General features: G+C 35.1%; 2 protein-coding genes across 2 annotated transcripts; both read right to left on the minus strand.

Moving 5' to 3' along the window:
• Positions 1-74: 74 nt before the first annotated feature.
• On the minus strand, positions 75-20354 carry LOC101889022 (vitamin K-dependent gamma-carboxylase). The gene is made up of 5 exons (XM_011296492.3): positions 20068-20354; positions 5836-6222; positions 5450-5771; positions 5037-5383; positions 75-3270 (listed from the first exon to the last, which is right to left on the minus strand). Exons 2-5 carry the CDS (start codon positions 6203-6205, stop codon positions 2036-2038), a joined length of 2274 nt encoding a protein of 757 aa, XP_011294794.3. The 5' UTR covers positions 6206-6222; positions 20068-20354; the 3' UTR covers positions 75-2035.
• LOC101888496 (PHD-finger) lies at positions 8300-12237 on the minus strand. Its single transcript, XM_005189023.4, has one exon. It carries the CDS (start codon positions 11479-11481, stop codon positions 10819-10821), a length of 663 nt encoding a protein of 220 aa, XP_005189080.1. The 5' UTR covers positions 11482-12237; the 3' UTR covers positions 8300-10818.
• Positions 20355-20787: the final 433 nt, after the last annotated feature.

The following is a 20787-nucleotide window of genomic DNA, read 5'->3' on the forward strand; positions in this document are numbered from 1 at the left end:
TGTAAATATATAAAATGCATACATTAAATTGTTTGTATATCACTCATCTCTTTATTTATATTTATAGGATATTTATGTATATAGGTAATTACAAAAATTGGTTTAGGAATGTAAGTAGTTAAATTGTTCTTTATAAGTTTACTCTTGGCACGTATAATATATCTAAAATATAATATTTATAAAAAAAGAGTATTAAAAAATTAACAAATTAAATAATCATCTAAAGATAAACTAAAAATATTTGATAAATACATTATCAACAATATTAAGAGGTCTTAATTTCCTTTTTTAATTGAGAATCAATCAGTTATTGTGTATACAGGGTGAGATGAAATAACTGCCACCAACCAAGATGAAATAACAGCCTGCTGTCATTTCTAAGCCACTTGTCCGAAAGCTATTAAAATTATTCCAGTGACAGCTCATTATATTGTTTACAAGCGTACAAATGCATTTTAGTAAGAATTTTCTAGAAAAAAAAGTTATTCGTGGTAGAATTCAAGTGTGATATTGTGGTTTCCTTGTATTTGGCTGGAAAACCACAAGTGGTTATCGTTAGAGCACTCCAGCATTTAAATGTGAATAAATCTTTCGTGTCTCGCACCATCGTTCGTTACCATGATGTGGACGGAAGAAAACCGCAACATCAGCAGAAATGGTTGGACAAGTAAAGAAGCGACTTGATCCAGACCCGCGTCGCAGTGGCCGAAAAATGGCTGGTGAGCTGAACATATCGCAATATTCCATTCGGTGAATATTGAAAAATGAGCTCGGGGTAAAGTCATTGAAATTCCAAAAAGTGACAGAAAGAAAATGGACTCAAAAGAGCAAAAGTGTTGCTTCGCTTGGCCGAGAGTGGTGAACTGCCGAATTTGGTTTTCTCCGATGAGAAAACATTCGTTGTCCAGCAGTTTGTAAACAAACAAAATGATCGTGTTTACTTGCCAAAGAGGTCAGCTGAAAATGTGAACCTTCGTTTGGCCACCAGAACTCAAGCGCCGGCCATGGTGATGGTGTGGGCCATAACCGCATAACAGCCGATGGTCGCTCTCCGCTCGTATTAATCGACCGTGGCATCAGAATAAATGCCGAATATTCTGGAGGGTGTATTAAAGCCTTGTGCACGCAAACGTTTTGGCCGCAGACCTTGGACATTCCAACAGGACTCAGCACAATCGCACTCGCCTCGCACACGCACCCAAAAATGAGGTTCCTCGCTTAATTTCCAGCGCACAATGGCCACCAAAATCTACGCACACCAATCCGTTGGACTATTTTGTCTGGAGTATTTTGGAAAGCAAGGTTGATACTAAAAAATACCAAAGTGTCGATCAACTCAAGCAAGCGCTTCACAGGGAATGGGCCGAAATTCCGCAGAGCAACATTCGAGCAGCGTGTGACGGTTTCATTTTCCGTTTGAAGGCCATAATTAGTTTCAAAGATGACCAATTCAAACAAATCTAAACTTATTCTAAAGTTTGATGCTATTTCCGACATTTTTTGTTTTCATTGAATGAAATTAAAAAAATGTAAAAATTATGGCGTTTGACTTTGTTGCAGTTATTTTTATCTCACCCTGTACATTATTAAGAATGTATTTAAGTTTATATTAACAGGTCTAAATTCCTTTCAATCAGCTTTTTTGTACATATAATGATCAAATTAATCTTCTGTTCCAGAATCTGCAAAATTCTAAAATTTTTGCAAAGGGAAAATCGGTTATCGTAGTAAAAAGTTGAACATTCTTGTAGTTCTAGAACAGACCATTAATTGATTGTGGAGTTTGTCATACATAAGGGCTCACATATATACTTTTAAATTCTCCTTTTCAATAACCGAAATATAAATTAATTAATTTTCAAAATAACATTGATTCATTTCAAGAACGCTTTCTAGGGAAAGATTTTTTAATTTGTCATTTTTCAACACCTTTAAAATCATCAAACTATTCATTTCTAATACACTTATCAGTTTCATGTATCTTTTCAATACAAAATTGTCCATTTAAAAATATTTATTTTTATTATAAATGCAATTAATCCTTATCTCGTATTTTCATAGGAATCGGCACCCCGTATAACAAATATAGTATGCAATTACCCATATGTTGTAGGAAACGTTTGTAATTCTCTACTCTTGTCTTAAATTCTTGCCACAATGGCAGCAATGGTTTTTCTTTTGTTGTATTGTCGATGATAATGTTCTCCTGTTCCATGGTCTTGTTGACATAGGTATAGAGATAACAGGAAGGTTTCATACCTATTGTTGTTATGTGATGCATAACTCCGACGGGTAGACCAATACTTTTGCCTGCTGTCAAAAAATACGATTCATTGTCACTTTCACTTTTGTAACGGACATGACCCTCCAGTATGGTCAACGAAACATTTGTCAAATCCGGCGATATAAAGTGATCCAATGTTAGGCCTGGAAAATCAGCAACAAACATAACATCTGAGTAGTTATTCCATGACAAAACATCATCGGCTATGTTACGCAATCGTGGACGCATATGATTTAATTCGGTTAGCAAAGGCAGAGACCAGGGAGTTCTTTTAAATACCGACCAATCGGCTGTTAATAAATCCACTCTGGGATCAAACACACGCTGTTGGAATCGACCATTCATTGAACACCAAACATCAATGTATATGGAAATATTTGTGGAACTCAAAGGGCTACCACGTGGATTACGCTGATGCTCATAGTCGATATTACGTTTTATACATTTGGCATACTGTTGCGCCATATCGGCATATTTCATCCAGCGATCATATTCCGTAAAGGCATAAGGATTTAAATAATGTGTTTTATTATTGGAATTATCCACAACCTTAATTGTGGTCATTATGGTATTGTACGAGTGGACCATCATATCCCAGGAGTAGCCATACAGGCCATTGGTCCAATTGTTATAACCCTTAGTAATGAAATGGGAATAGGGTAAAAATAGCTGTAATGCACAGTAAAACAGAACAAAAAATGTTTGTAAATATTCTGTTTTGTTGCATTTGTTGTTTATGTTCAATTGTTTCTGACAGCCTTTGCAATAAAAAATGGGATTTTCAGATTTATCTTTGATTTCTTGTATTTGGTTTGTGGCCTTTTGGGATCCATTCATTTTGGCTTTCTTTTCATCTTCATTTTGTAATTTGTCCTTTTTCATCAACTTTTTGTAGAATTTATTGAAATTTTCTCTATTCAGCTTTCTCGGCCAATCAAAACCGAAAAACATTGGCACTTGGGCTAGGCAAACCCATGGGAACATACCTGCAGGAAAAAAACAGAGGAATTAAATTATGGATACATGTGAATAAAAGTATAAGAATAAGGTTAAGCTAAATTTTGAAAACATGGACCAACACGTATAGTATACCTTAATTCAAAAAGCCGAATTTGAAGGTTTCTAATATAAAAAAGACCTATTGAGGATATAAGAACCCTTTAAGCAAGTTTGAAACGTTGGGTTGTAAATTAATTAAATGGGCGCCTGTTGTAGGTGAAATCTAAAAGGTTCCAAAGATACAAGAGGGATTTTCCCAACATCTTAACGCTGTTTCAAAGCCAAATTTGAAAACTTGGACTAACGACTACATGATTGGGTGCCAGTATACCTTAATTCAAGAAAGCCACAGTTGAAGATTCCCCTCCTAAGTTTCAAGTGTTGGGTCGTAAATCACATGTTTTGGGCGCCAGCTGTATTTGAAATTTAGAAGTTAGATGTAAAATACTCCTAAACTAAAATAGGAAGTTTCCAAAGTTATATTCCACAGATGCTTATTCGTGACGGAATTCAAGCGTGATAGTGTGATTTCTTTATATTTGGCTGGAAAACCACAACTGGCTATGGTTAGAGCACTCCAGAATTTAAACGTGAATAAATCTTTTGTGTCTCGTCAGGATGTGGACGGAAGATAACACCAACAGAAATGGTTCGAAAGTAAAAAAGCTACTTGATCGAAACCCGCGTCGCAGTGGCCGAAAAAGGGCTCGTGAGTTGAACATATCGCAATATTCCATTCGGCAAATATTAAAAAATAAGCTCGGGGTAAAGCCATTGAAATTCCAAAAAGTGCAAGAACTTACACCGCAACAGAAAAAACAGACTCAAAAAAGCTAAAGAGTTGCTTCGCTTGGCCGAAAGTGGTGAACTGCCGATGAGAAAACATTCGTTGTCCAGCAGTTTGTAGACAAACAAAATGATCGTGTTTTTTGCCAAAGAGGTCAGCTGAAAATGTGCACTTTCGGTTGGCCACCAGAACTCAAACGCCGGCCATGGTGATGGTGTGAGCTGCCATAACAGCTGATGGTCGCTCTCCGCTCGTATTAAACGACTGTGGCATCAGAATAAATGCCGAATATTATCGCGAAAATATTCAGGAGGGTGCATTAAAGCTTTGAGCACGCAGTTTTTTTATCTCACAGCCGTTTAATGCCTTTTTTAAAGGTATCATTTACCCTCGGCCAAGTTTGAAACATTGGGGTGACAAATACATGTTTGGGCGCCAGTCGTGCGGGAAATTTCAAAACCAGAAGTCGATGATCCCTAATATAAAACATTTAGTTTCCCAAGTTATATTCAAAGGCCTACCTTCCCTTCAGTTTGATACATTAGGCCGGCAATTATGATTGGGCGCCAATACAGATATTAAGAAAAAATAAATCGAATATCCCTAAAATAAAACAGAGGGTTCCCACGACCGCTTGACGCCGTTGAGGGTATAATGTCCTCTATAGATTGTACATGTCAAGTCCTGTGGAGAGAATTATGAGTTCTTCAATATATACGAAACTATTTAACCTCAATCCTTAACAAAATTAATACCATTAAGACAACACAGATATCGTCACGCATACAAGTGAGATCATTCCATTGCATTCGTATAAAAATTTCGATTTGACATTTTAAATAATAAATTTATATCGAACATAAAACCTAATCTCACAATTTTATATCAAACTTGACATTTTGAAATTATCGAAAGAAAAAAATTACAAAATAAATTCAAAATAATTAAAGCAATTACACAACTTACCAATTACAAACAGCCGGGAATTCATCAAATGAAAACTGACCATAAATGGTGTGGCCAACAGGCGTGTCTTGCTGCAAGTCATGAAAAACGCAATACTAAAATCAAATATCGCCGTAAACCAATGGACAATTAACAAGTCGGCCAAATCCTCCGATAATATCCAACGAAATGGACTCAAGACCCAATGACGACTCAGCGAAGACATTGCATAGCCCGACAGCCATTCGGCGGTAAGTTTTTTCATGCCCGCATACATGTAGAGTAGGAAAAATTGAAATTTAATGAGAAAATAATTCCAATATGGCACCGTGGATGGCATTGCAGGGTTCAGGTACTTATCCAAAGAACTGGAAAGGAAATGAGAAGTAAATGCAATTAATTTCTCGTCTCGAATATATTGCATTCATACTTACCAATAACGATTGGCCTGACTAAAGAGCAGCAATATTCCGACCAATCCAAACAAATAACTGTGATTATTCCATGCTGGCTTATCCAAAAGGAAAATATACCAATAGGGTATTACAAAGGCCAAACAGCTGAGACGAAAACGATAACCCAACATTATGCCAATGGCGCCCAACCACATACACAAGTAAATGCAACCCATAATGGGAAAACTGAACACCTGTATGCTATCGAATAGGGGAAAATGACAATGTAGTGGTTCACCAAATCGTACATCTAAGTTGCCACCACCCCGCTCCTCGGCCATGTCAATTAGCATTGCAGCGCCTTTAAATACAATGCATTACGATTATAATCGAAATTTAAAGATTGTATTCTCCCTATAACTTACCATAGAACATACGAAATACCCCCAGCGTAGCTGCATCTACTGGCCGTTGTAACCATTTTCTAAAATTACCATATGTTTGGAAAGTCTCAACCTCGTAATCAGTCAAATATTTAAATATTCTTTCTACCGCACTATTATTAACTTCCTTTTCGGAGACTAATTGTTTGATTCTAGGTTTAATGGAAGCCTCTTTGGATTTTTTACATTGTTTTATTGTAGTTTCTTTTTGGGTTTCTTTTGAGTCTTTTACAGTTTCCGGATCTTCAGATTCGGTTTTAGTTTCGAGTTGATGCTCAGTTTCATTGGAATTTCCTAGTATTTCACTTGCAGTTTTTAGAGTATCTAAGGTTTTCTCTTTTTCACTTTCCATATTATCCGTGTTTTATTCTGGAATGTAAGAGAAAAATTAAAAGAACATAAAAAAAACGTCAGTTTTTGCCGACTGAAACACACCACGCTGTTCAAAGAGGTGGAGAAAAACGACCCTCTGCAAGATTAGAAAATGTTGGATAAATAATTTTCCGTAGTCCAAAGTCCAAACCTTGTAGAGTGATCTAGAAAGTTCCCGAGGTGAGGTCAAATGTCTGGGTATATTAAGTTTGTCATTCCATTTGTAACACCTCGAAATATACATTTTAGACCCCACAAAGTATATATATTCTTGATCATCATAAAATTCTATGTCGATTTAGCGATGTCCGTCCGTCTGTGGAAATCATTCTAGCTTCCGAGCGAATTGAAGTAGATTGATAAAATTTAACTGAAATGTATATTATGTCTGCAGGACTTTTGGTATTGAAAATGGGCCATGTAGGTCCACGATTTGGTATACCCCCATAAAGGTACCTCCCTATATTTGGTATTTAGATGATTTTTGACAATATTTATCGGAATTGTTTCAAATTTGCTATTTGAAGTTCGAAATGGATGCTACAGCCTTAGACAGAAAATTTTTTGTGCAGGTCCACGTCTTCGTATAGACCCCATATAACGGTACCTCCGGATATTCGGTTCTTTGTTGATCAACGGAATTCTTTCAAATTTGGTATTTGAAGTTTGAAATGAATACTACAGCCTATGACAGAAAATTGTCTTTGCAGGTCCACGTCTTCGTATAGCCCCCATATAACGGTACCCCCCGATATTCGGTATTTTGATGATTTTAGCGATATTATTCACCGGAGTGGTTTCAAATTTCGTATTTAGATTTCGTAATGGGTACTACATACTACGACAAAAAATTGTCTATGCAGGCCCACGACTTCGTATAGCCCACATTTGACGGTACCACCCGACATTTGATTTTTTGACGATTTTAGGGACATTATTCACCGGAGTTGTTTCAAATTTCGTATTTAGAGTTCGTAATGGGAATTACAGTCTATGATAGAAAATGGTTTGTGTTGGTCCATATCTTCGTATAGCCCCGATATAACGGTACCTCCTATATTCGGTATTTTGACGATTTTAGCTACATTATTCGCCGGATTTTTTCACGTTTCGTATTTTAATATTGTAATGGCTTATGACAAAAGTTGTCTATGCAGGTCCACGTCTTCGTATAGTCCCCAATATAACGGTATTTTTAAAATTTTTAGAGAATTTTTAACGGTTTTTTTTTTAAATTTCCAAGTTTGTTCCAAATAGTGGAGGGTCTTCAAAGTTCGGCCCAAAGTTTTTAATAAAGCAAATTATTAAAATAAATATATAAATTATGTTTTAACACTGATTTGTAGATAATTTAAAAAAAGCTTAGAGAAATTGGACTGGTGGCCAAGTTCTTGCTGTTGAACAGGTCTGATCTGAATAGTATACACACTAATAGCGCATTTGTATCATTGACATCGACCAGTTTCGTTGTCCTAAAAAGAAATCATTTAAGAGAAAACAAAAATTAACCCACATTAACCCAATGGGTTAATTTTCTATAGTATGAACGTGCTATAATACAGTCCACGAGACATGGTAGAAGAATATAGGTAGACGCGTCGACACAGCTGCTGGGACAACGAACTGTCAAACCAATTTTGGAATTGAAAATGTTGAATGAAAAATTATTTAAATTTGTTAAAATTGTTGAAAAACGTGAATTATAATAGCCTCCGCATGACGTAGTATAAGAAAACATATAAAAATCTACTTATATTTGAAAAAACATTTAAATTTTTTGACATATCAATGCTCCCAAGCGTTGATGCATCTACCTGTATTCTTCTGCCATGCCAATACAGTTCATAGATTAACGCAATAGTAATAGCGACTTCGGAGTCAACTCCAAATCATTACAGATAAATATCTGTCTCTCTCTCTCTCTCTCTCTCTCTCTCTATACAAATATCTCTTAGATCACCAGATCTTCTAAAAGCTTTAAGATCGTCAAAATAAGACCTAAAATACCTTAAAATCTCCGGTTACTTTTTCAATAATACTCAGTCATCATCCCTTTTTGAAGAAAACAAAAACATCACACTATTTTGTGTTTTATTTCAAGAAATTTTATTTTGTTTGGTTTTCTTTAAAAATTTGATATAAATACATGCATGCATTACTTTTTGTTCTGTTCTGTTTTGCTTGGTTTTTATTTCTTGTTTACCATTCCCTTTGTTTTTTGTATACTAAATATTTAAATTGTTGTTCTTGTCGGTTTATTTGTGAATATTATTGCGTGTTTTCATTGAATTATGAAGAAGAGGTTAGAGAAAATCTCAATGGAAAAGTGGAAATAATTAAATTTAATTCGTATAAAGGTAAGTTGAGGTCCCAAATTGTTGGGTTGAAAATTCGAAATCATTAGAAATTCATTCCCTTTTCCATTTATTTTGCGGGAAAGAAATCTACTGCCTTTATACGAATAATTATTTAATTGTTTTTATGGATTGTTTCATTTTTGCCGTTATTGTTTTGCATTATTGTTTGTATTTTCCATATTTTTTGTTTGTTTTATTTTTTTAGTATTTTATTTTTATTTTTGAAAATCTCTAAAATCGTTTACGACGACAAGCATTTGGAAAAAATTTGCTTCAAACTACATTTTGGTTTTGGATAATATTTTAAAATGACAATAAATTGTTAATAGTTGTTTTTTAAGGATCATTTCTAATACGACAATTGTTTTCTTGTGAATATTATTCTATTTTCTGTTTTTTTTTTTTCTGGTGATATTTTGAAAAAGAAATAAGAAATTTAGAGTTTTATAAAAAGAAGACAAATAAAAAAGGAATGTTTTTATTTTGGGAAATAAATAAAATTTTTATTTTTTAAAAAATAAATAGAAAATTTCCAATTTATTAATTGTTTTAAGAGAAGGAATTAATTTTTTTCTTTCGTTTAAATTGTGAATTGTTTTGTATAGAAGAAATACATATACATATAAATATAATTGAGAATACAAATAAGAATACTATTAAACATGTATGTGGGTGTAAAGTAATAATACATTTTTCAAAATACATTCAAGATTTTCATACATTTATGTAATTATTTTAGTATAATCATTTATATTTTTTGATTATTTTCAATATTCAATTTTAAATTTACTTTCACCTTTGTTGGGGGGAATATACTTAAAGATAATCTTTGGAAATATTTGAAATAGAAATAGTATAATATATACGATTAAATATGTATGTATGTCTTTAAAGTCATTATTATTCATCATCATCATTATAATGTTATATATACGCCAGTTGTGCCCATTATCCTTTTCTCACCCCCTGGGTTATATTCGAAATTTTCTTTTGGCAAATTTGAAAGTAACCCTTTTGGGGGAGTTGAAGAGTTGAGGCGAACCGGCTTCAACTACAGTAAAAATTGTATCTTTTTTTAGTTTGGTTTTATGAGGGGGGAGATTTCTTTCGTTACTTTTAAAAATGTTTGCTTTTGTTAAGTACCTATTACGGTTTGTAATTTTACGACAAATATATGTATGTGTGTAATTCAAATTTCTAATATTTTTATACTTTTGGAAATTTCATTATTTTGTTTGGTTTTGGTTTGCCTTCATTCATTGATTTCTCAAATATTAGTGGTAGTAGTAATGGTGAGTTTTCTGTTATAAATTTCTAAAATATTTAAAGTTATGTTTGTTTATCTGCTGTGTTTTTTGTTTGTAATAATGTTTTTTTCTTTTTATGAAATACAATACTCTTTTTTCATCATTATGTTTAATTAAGCTTTTTTGGAATTGTGTTGAAAATTTATTAGTTCTTGTTGTTAGATTTGTTGTTTTAAGCAAATTCTCAATTACATTTGGTTTTCAATTGCAAAAATTTGAAAATTTTTGAAATATATAGATATATATGTATGTTAATTTATATAAAAGTAAATGTATGTATATGCAATACGAAGTCATCAGAAAAGGGGGAAACACATTGATTTGTATGTAGATTGGGGGAAAACGCGTAAAAAATTCTAGAAAAATTGCAAATACTTTGCTGCTGGTGTTGTAGTTTGTTCATTGCCTTGGCATGGTGGTGCATACTTTAGGGGGTTTCCGATATTTTTCTGTTATTTTGTCGGTATCCACTTCTTGCAAAACTACTCTCCAATATATTTCTCTTTTCTCAATAGTTTCTTTCTTGTTCATAAACATGTTCTCTCTTCATAAACACTCTCCGCCTCTCACTTGTTGTGAGATACACATTCTCGTCAGTTGGCATTCTTTGTTTACAATTGTATGTATTCTTTCTCTCTCTCTCTCGAAATCCACCCCCCATTGAGTAGATAAAAGCACCCTTAAATAAAAACAAAACTTCGAAATCAGCAGCTCCTCTTCCAGGTGTCCCATAAACGCCATAAACATCCACTTCTCCAGCAATTATTTTCACGCCTTCCCTTTCACTTTGTCGGATCCCCTCGGTCTGTCTTTGCATTGCACACCATCATTCTTTTATACCTCCCTCCATCTTCTCTCAGCTAGACTGACTGACTGGTTTATATTAATTTTTTATTTTCATTTTGAGAAATTTCACAATTTTTCTTCCCTTAAATTCGATTTTGATTCAATTGGGAACGTGGTGTAAATGGTGAGACCATAACACCACTGGGCCAAATAGCCTCGTTGAACAGTTCATTGAAGCGATAATCCGGTATGGAAATCTTGAATTTACAATAGGACAAGGCAGCTAAATTGGCATCATTTTTCACCAATTTGGTGCATTTCACCAGATTCTTGTTCATTTTCAACTCCTCGGCCAAGTGTTCAATGATGTCGTCCTCAGTGGTGGAGGTGGCAAATTTACCCACCTGCACCCAACGGCCGTAGTCGCAGACGACCTGCAAACGATCCGAATTGCAGTTGTTGCCGACGACAATCAAACTGTTGGTCTGCTTTTTCACGTCGTTGGCATTGTTGGTGTTCGGTCCCATTTGGAAATACTGTTGGTACATACGACCCTGTATCTGGTTGACCCCATTCACCAACTTGTTCAGCTTATCCTCCATGGCCTGCAGTTTGGTGGCCATGGCTTTGGGCGACTGTTGGCGACAATCGTCACAGCTGAAGACGATCATGGGGTTCTTTTGTATGGCCTCATACAGAGCGTCGTCGATGTTCACACAGGTGCGGTGGAACTTCTTTTGGCAAGCACAGGTGATGCCCTCCTTGGCGTTGATGGCCTTTTTGCACTTGACGCAGTTGTCAGCCATTTTTGGTCGTCGGTTGTTGCCGCCGGTGCCCGCTGCAGTCTTGTTTGCTGCTTTCGGTGTTGTCGCTTGGACGGGTGATTCAGCCGACCCTGAGTTGTTGGCTGCTGTTTGAGCGTCCGAGGAGTTTTCTGCCTTTGGGGATTCCACTTTTAATGATTAATTACTCACAAAGGAGTCAAAATTTGGCCTCAAGAAAAATTCCAAAATCGGTTACAACTTAACACCCGAAATTTTTTGCTTCACTTCTGAGCTGATATTTCACACAGAGAAATCGTAGGACCGAAAAACAGCACACGGATTGGATAATTTTCCAGCGCTGGACTATTTCTGCCACAAATCTCTAAAAAACACACACCTACCTCCTGGTTGGTTGGTGGGCTGGTGAGTACTTTGCCGTCGTCGTGGTCGTCGAATTGCACAAATACGAAATTTGTTTTTGCTTTTTGTTGCTGTTGGCTTGCTTTGTTTCTATGGATGTAACAACGTTTGTGTGTCTCGTCGTCGTCGCCGCGTTACCTCCACTGGATACATACACAATGTATGGATGAGAAGTTCTTTGGTTTCTGCTGTTTTTGTTGCTGTTGTTGTTGGTATTATATTCAAAATGTCTAAATTTTTGGGGTGTTATAAGAAATGAGAAGTGAGGGAGAATTGAATTGAAATTATTTAAAGAAGAATTGCCGCTTCCGCCAAACTAGATTTTTATGATCCGTACGCTCCGAATGCCGCTGTTCAACTGTGCTCCGTAACCGGCTGTTGGCTCAAGCATTGGCTGTAGTCATATCGACCGGCAGACCGGTCATGCGAACTGGAACAGAGAGTGCAAAAACAACCCCTATGGCGGGGCGGCTTTTGTTACTGTCGACGGTGGTGGTAGCGGTGGTGATGGCGCTGGTCTTTATGTTAATATGGCCTTTAGTATCTTGGTCCTACAAATCAACTCTCTTTTGCACGTATGTATGTACATAGGTACTGTGGTAATACTCTATGGGATAGCCAACTTTATTCCACGCATACATTTAACCACTTGGATACAGTGGTAGCAAGGATATTGGTTCGGTAATATATGATAACATGTGATTTTTTAAACAAATTATTCTTTTTTCGGTCTCTTTTTAAAATAGGGTGGGAAAAACTAAAATGTCCCTGAAAGAAGGGCTCTTATTCCCGATTATTGTAAATATTTGCCTGGAATTCTTACGAATCATGTAATTTAAGGTACGTTGGATATATTATTTAAGGCTCGATTGCATTAAATCAATGTTTTTATACTTAAAAGCGTTTCTTTTTAGATTAAATATTCCGGATAGCGTCTAAAAGTAGACTTCAAAAGTGCTGCAGATACTTGTGAAAAAGTCACTCCAACATCATGTGTAATCTAGCCTTTAAGGCCCTATTTTACATATGTTTGAGGTCACTGTTTGTTATAGAATAGTTTTAGATAGAAAAATTGGATGTGGGTCTAATGTGCGATGGTTTTATCAATATCCTTCTCGGCAAACTTCAAAATGGAAGATTTTGTAAATGCTAAGCATTTTCCTATTATTCTCTTCAAACAAGAAAAAAAGGAAATAAGAAGTTTTGATTTAAAAATTTTGTCAAACTGAAAAAAATGTACATTTTGAGTACTCGAACTGTTGGAACGAATTTAACATTGTAGCTATACTAGCACTAGTTTTAAATAAAATACAAAATGTCTGTTTAAATTACTTTCTAGTTGCTTTAAATAGTAAAACAAATATTTTTAAATTGTCGAGGTATTTAAGAGCTTCTTCTATTTCGCTATCTGCATTTTCGACTTTCAACTGTCATTCTCGGTATTTACCTGCAGGGTGAGATGAAAAACTTCAACCAACTTCAGATTGATACTGGTAGCGTAGCCCGACGTCAAGGAAGTGGACGGAAGAAAACAGCAACATCAGCAGAAATGGTTCGAAAAGTAAAGATGCGACTTGATCGAAACCCGCGTCGCAGTGGCCGAAAAATGGCTCGGGAGCTGAACATATCGCAATATTCCATTCGGCAAATATTGAAAAATGAGCTCGTGGTAAAGCCATTAAAATTCCAAAAAGTGCAAGAACTTACACCGCTACAGAAAGAAAATAGACTCAAAAAAGCTAAAGAGTTGCTTCGCTTGGCCTAAAGTGGTGAACTGCCGAATTTGGGTTTCTCTGATAGGAAAACATTCGTTGTCCACATACTGCTGGACAAACAAAATGATCGTGTTTACTTGCCAAAGAGGTCAGCTGAACTCCAGAACTCAAGCGCCGACCATGGTGATGATCGCTCTCCGCTCGTAATAATCGACCATGACATCAGAATAAATGCCGAATATTATCGCGAAAAAATACCAAAGTGCCGATCAACTCAAGCAAGCGCTTTGCCGGGAATGGGCCAAAATTCCGCAGAGCAAATTTCGGGCAGCGTGTGACGGTTTCATTGGCCGTTTGAAGGCCATAATTCGTGCCAAAGGTGATCAATTCGAACAAATCTAAACGTATTCTAAAATTTGATGCTATTTCCGACATTTTTTGCTTTAAGTTAATAAAATTTAAAAAAAAAATGTAAAAATTATGGCGTTTGACTTTATCTCCCCCTGCATGAAACTGCGACAGTGAAACTTAAAAAATAGGATAATTTCTTGATCAAGTGGCTGGCATAATGAAATTGTATTTGAAGGTAACCATAGCATTTTTATGTTCCCTAACTCAATTTCGAGAGGATGAGATGCCAGATTAAAGAATAGAGCTATCTTTCGCTTCTTGTTCCATATTTTACGATCTACGATCGATTTCCAAACTACTGGCAAGTCAGCGGCAGAAATTTGCTCGAAGTCGATCTGATTTTCCCATAACCAAAGGCATTTTCTTCTGGCCCGTCCACTATTCGTGCCAAAGGTGACCAATTCGAACAAATCTAATCTTATTCTAACATTTGATGCTATTTCCGATATTTTTTGCTTTCATTCAATAAAATTTAAAAAAAGTAAAAATTAATGCGTTTGACTTGTTGCAGTTTTTTTATATCACCCTGTACATCGTAAATACACATTTGGTATAGAAATAAGTAATTAACCTTTTTGCCTATTCTCGAACAGAAAGTTTATCTTTGTTTGATGATTCAATAATTTCCACTTTTTCTTTTAATGTTAAACACGTCCGTTTTTATATCATTTTCTGAAGTGAACCAATAACCTGAACAACCTGTAACTAAATGTAAATGCTGTACAAATAGCGTGGATCCCCCAAATACGATGTTGAATATCAGAGCCGAGGCGACCAAATTCATCGGCGTTCACAACTTATGATAACATACGCCGCCACTGTTATAAACAGTTTTACGTAAACTGCCAATTGTACGCTACACATATAGATTACATGGAAAAGGAATTAAAGGGCTAAGGGATTACAGAGCCGCACTAAAATCCAGCCGTCGTTTTCCATTATAATTTGACATTAATATGCCTAGCCATGACTTCAAGCTTCTTATGTACTTAGCCCTTAAGGTAGATGCATCAGTCCTTTTTAATTTTTTTTCAAAATTACTAAATTTGTTTATGTTTTTCTATGCGACGCCTATCGGAGGTTGTTATAGTATGAATTTTTTAACCATTTTTTCAAATTTCAATAATTTTTCCTTCAAAAATGTCAATTCTAAAATTTGTTTGGTACTTCATTGTCCCAACAGCTGCGTCGATGTCAATTTTTTCTTGTTTTAAAATCGTCATATTTTGTCTAAACAAAATAGTGTAAGTTAGTTAAGAGAGTATCCACAATGGGAGATTAAAAATGTCTATTTGAAGCTGTGACAGATTTTGACAGTTGTCCATTGAAGAGAGGTATCCGCATGAGTCAATGTTCACTGGGAGGTTTGACTGTATACGCTCAACTATAGCAAAAGTTTTTTTAGGGCATCTTATACTGAGTGGTTTTGTTTGAGAACGATATTGAGTTATATTCGGAAGTACCTAAATATGGAGGAGAGGTGCGTTTTGGTTCCATGACAAAAAGTGGGACACACAATTATTATCAGCTAAATCATTTCAAAAGTTAGATTCATTACCACAGAGTGGCTTGTGCTGATCGTATTCCAATTTTATTCTGATCGATAATATGTATTTCAGGTGCTCACAAATAGAGGAAAGCACAATTATTACACCTCTCATGCTATGTGTTGCCCATAAATTAATAATTTAAATAGAATACCCAAAAAAAAACCTCCATACCACTGTGTACTGTGTGTATGTAATCACAAGGGTTGCTTTTCGCAACTGTGATATAGAAAATGTCAGTACCCCTAAAGGCGACTTGTTTTCATCCACTTTGTATCAAATATGTTATTGTTGTTCTCTGAGTATTTTTTCTCAATTGACTGCGGCCTCTTTGTCATTACAATTTTATTCTCTTTTGGTCATGTGTTTTATTACGAATTATTTTCATTGTTTTTCACCTACAGCAACGTTGGAATACTTAATTTTCATCGCACAGAGGGTTAATGGTGTTCCCCCAAAACAAGTTTTCTATTTGCAATTTTCCAAATTTTCTAACAGATTTAATTTTTTTTCTCGTATATAGCTTTTAATTCTATTCACCAAAAGGGGTGATATTGGCGGCGGTGGTGGTGAATGTCATCGTAAGCCGGTGGCGGTGGTGCATTTTTTTCGGCACGCTCATCTGTCATTTTTGCCAGAGGGTGGTGGTTGCCTGGCTGACTGACTGAATGGCTGGTTGTTTGGTTGAATTGTGATAAGTGCTATCTACTTTTACATGTTTAGACAGCAGAATGTAGGGGGTGGGGTGGTTTTGTATTATAGGTATCTACATTGTATTCATATTTTGTATGTACCTACATTTACTTTGTAAATTTATGTCTGCGTAGATACTGGATGATAACCTTTTCCAAAAATAGAAAATATGTGATTTTTTTGCCATATATTACCATTTGTTTCAATAAATATAATTGTATGTTGGATTTATTGTAAGTTCCTTATGATAAATCCAACATACAATTATATTTATTGAAACAAATGGTAATATATGGCAAAAAATCACATATTTTCTATTTTTGGAAAAGGTTATCATCCAGTATCTACGCAGACATAAATTTATGTATACACTACATACGTCATCTTCGCGCTACATCTAAAGCACGAACTTTGAAGAAATCTGCGAAACAATTTCGCATTTTATGAGAGCTGTGATTATTAACAAATTTGGGCCCTTGTGGGAGGGATACCAGAAGGAGAGCACCAGGAACGTATGGTTATATTTTACAGGGAAAAAAAATATATTTTTTTGATAGCTGGGCCCCCGAAAGTGAACATCCCTGGATAACACCGACAAATCACATATTCTTGGGAGATCTAGTTTTGTCTCTATGGAATAGGAAAATATAATAGAAAATCGGGCACTAATTTTACATATTATGAGAGTTTTAGAATTGAAAATTTAGACATTTTCGGGGGATGGTACGAGAAGGTGTTCACTCTGCACCTGAGTCTGACTTAAATATTAGCATGTGCCAAGATTAAAAAACGTTGGTCTCTCGATTCTCTGACTATAAAATATTTTGTGGAAACGTTCCAGAACGTGTGGATTGACATATAATACATTGTCACAATTGCTTTAATATAGGCAAAAACATTGGGATATGTTTACTTTGAAAACAATCGATACTAAATTCGCATTTTATAAAAGTTATTTTATTACTAGCCTACTACTTAGTGAGCGAAAAGTCCAACTAAAAATGTTGAATTCATTCCAACAATTCGTTTTGGGACTTTTTAGTACTCAAAATACACAATTTGTTCACTTTTCGTACTAAATTTTCAGACCTCCAAGGTTTTATATATTATTCAAGTTTTCCCTCTTTTGGAAAGTATAATTGGAAAATGTTTACCTTTTACACCAACTAATCTTCAAATCTTTCATTTTAAAGATTGTAGAGCGCTTATTACTAAAACCATTGAAGAATGGACTCAAATGCAATTTTCTGTTCAAAGCTATTTCAAAATCTTTTCATAATAAAAAGTGCCCACCACCATATCTAAATCATAGAAAATAACATTGACCTTAGTATCGAATTTCAGGATTCAAGCTCTGTCCTTTCACTCAAAAGCAAATTTAATGTCATTTATTACTTTTTGAACAATCGTAGTACGCATTTCCAAATCCACCTCCTTTTGTCAAAGCTATATACTAACAGTGGCTTCCACGTCAAATTTAAGAATTCTAGTTCTATCCTAAAATCCAATCCCAAATTTATTACCATCCTTTTCATACCGATATACTACCCATGATCAAAACTACCTCCTTCTCTCTTCCCTAGATACCAACAGTAACCTCGGTACTAAATTTCAGAATTCCGTCTCAACACAACACCCATATGGCATTTTGCACCTTTCGTACGATAATAGTACGCATTTCCCAACCGCAGACACCAGCAAAGACCTCTACACAAATATCAAGATTCAAGTTCTATCCCTTTACCCAATATTAAATTTAATAATTTTTGTTCAATTATAGTATACATTTTCAAAATCACCTCCATAACTCAATCCCAGATACTAACAGTGACATCTATAGCAAATGTAAGGTTATTGAGCTCTATTCCTTCACCCGATACCAAATTTGGTACTATTTAGTACTTTTCGTACAAATATATGATTAATTTCTAAACTACCGCCAAATTTTAAACCATCAGTTATCTAAATGTCAAATTTCAAAATTTGATTTCAATACTTCTCGCACAATTATAATACACATTTCCGAAAGAATCTCCATATGCCCAGGCTACACATGAACAGCGACCCTAAGATAAAGTTTCATATTCTAATTTAGTACTCTTGCATTTGTAGTACCCATTTCCAAAACTAATCCTTTATCACAAACCTACCATATACAGGGAGCCTAATATAAAATTCCAAAATTCCAGCTCCATCCATTCACCCTTAACCAAACAATTCCAAATTTAGTACCATTTAGTTGGCACACTTTGTACACATTTCCAAAACTAGTTTCATATATCAAACTTACTGTCCAACCTTGATTCTCATACCACATTCCAAGTTTTTAACTCACATATTACCAAATGGTACCATTTTAGAACTTTTCGTAACCTTAAGGTTCGAATTTCCAAAAACTCTTTGGTACATCCATCCTGCACTCCATCAGTGAATATCATTCGGAATTTCAGAATTCTAGTTCTATTCATTTTGGTGTGGCTCTTTTGAGGCTCTTTAGAGTCCTTTAGCTCTTTTGAGTCTATTTTCTTTCTGTTGCGGTGTAAGTTCTTCCACTTTTTGGAATTTCAATGGATTTACCCTGAGCTCATTTTTCAATATTTGCCGAATGGCCACAGCGACGCGGGTTTCGATCAAGTCGCTTCTTTAATTTTCGACCCATTTCTGTTGATGTTGCTGTTTTCTTCCGATCACTTCCTTGACGTCGGGCTACGCTACCAGTATCACGGTAACGAGCAATGGTACGAGACACAAAAGATTTATTCACATTTAAATGCTGGAGTGCTCTAACGATAGCCACTTGTGGGTTTCCAGCCAAATATAAAGAAATCACACTATCACGCTTGAATTCCATCACGAATAACTTTGTTTTCTGGAAAATTCTCTCGAAAATGCTGCTGTACGCTTGTAAACAATAAAATGAACTGCCACTGGAATAATTTTAACAGCTGTCGGACGAATGGCTTCGAATTGACAGCAGTTGTTTGCAGTTTTTTCATCTCACCCTGTATATACAAGTCATTTATGGAAATTTGACCAAGTAAATTACAGATAAGAAATTACAGATAAGGAAGTTATTTTTTAACATGAGTTACTTTGAGTTATTTGCACCATGACACCTACAAAAAATTGATCCTAATCCCCCATTTACTTCTCGTAAAAATTCTATAAAACTTAAATGTAATGCTCGAATCGAGTATTAAGGTGTATAATAATAATTCAGAATGACCATAGACTGGGCACATATATTCTAGCTCGTTTGATGCATTGGTCCATTACGTTCAGTCTTATAGCTCTTTGAAAATCTTTCATATATTCTTAAAAATCTACCTTTATTTGGCGAATTTGTTTCTAATGCGCTAGGTGCAGACCTCATTGCTTGGTATACACTACAACTATATGTGCGTGGGACTTTCTTTTTTAAAATCATACGTATTATCTATAGTTGTCCACCAAACCACAGATCTTGGAATAGCCATAGAAATGTATTTTAGAATAGACAGGATACCATCTTGGAATTCTAACCCAACATAAGTAACTTTAAAATTGCTATCATCACTTCTCAAAAATAGCCACTGTCATGTCGATTTGGTAGTAACTTAACACTCTGCTAGTTCGAGGAAACCCGCCTCTCGAATATATTCATTCCAGTTTATAGTACAATGTTTTTCTTTTCTACATTTTCTTTCTTTTCCCATTTTCTTAGGACAATATTTCACATCATTTCAAGACACTTAATCTATTTCACTTAAACAATTGACCTGTTATCGAATCATTGTTGTCAATGTAAATTCTTTGCTCTGTGGAGTCTTTACATCGATTTAAAATGTTTAATTTTTACTTACCACTTCCTCTCCTTCAGTATTTCCTTACACTAACACTTCACACACAAAATATTTATAGAAAATTCTTAATTTTAATACAATTTCACTTAGCACTTTGTTGTTTTTTTTTTTTTTTGTTTTATTTGTATCACGTGTTGTTTTTATTCTGGAAAATTCGTTGCCATTCAAAAATAACACCAACCAATGCCAGCAATGAAAACAATAAACTATGTCTGTTTACAACTGAAGCTGGAACAATTTGGAATATGGCTTTTTATAGGATTACATGTCGACATCCCAATCTTGTGCGTTGGATGGATGTAAACAAAACGAAGTGGCACAATGGGTTGGAGTTTTCCAAGTAGAGGATATTTTAAATGTTAAAAGGTCGGTGTAGTAGCAGATATACAGGGTGAGATGAAAAAACTACAACCAACTACAGACTGCTGCCATTTCTCGACAGTCACTCGTTCGATAGTTGTTAAAATTATTCCAGTGACAGCTCATTATATTGTTTACAAGGGTACAAAAACATTTTGGTAAGAATTTACCAGAAAAAAAGTTATTCGTGATGGAATTCAAGCGTGATAGTGTGATTTCTTTATATTTGGCTGGAAAACCACAAGTGGCTACCGTTAGAGCACTCCAGCATTTAAATGTGAATACATCTTTTGTATTTCCTACCATCGTTCGTTACCGTGATACTGGTAGTGTAGCCCGACGTCAAGGAAGTGGACGGAA

The sequence above is a fragment of the Musca domestica genome, unplaced genomic scaffold (genome assembly GCF_030504385.1).
Source record: "Musca domestica strain aabys unplaced genomic scaffold, Musca_domestica.polishedcontigs.V.1.1 45, whole genome shotgun sequence".
Lineage (NCBI taxonomy): Eukaryota > Metazoa > Arthropoda > Insecta > Diptera > Muscidae > Musca > Musca domestica.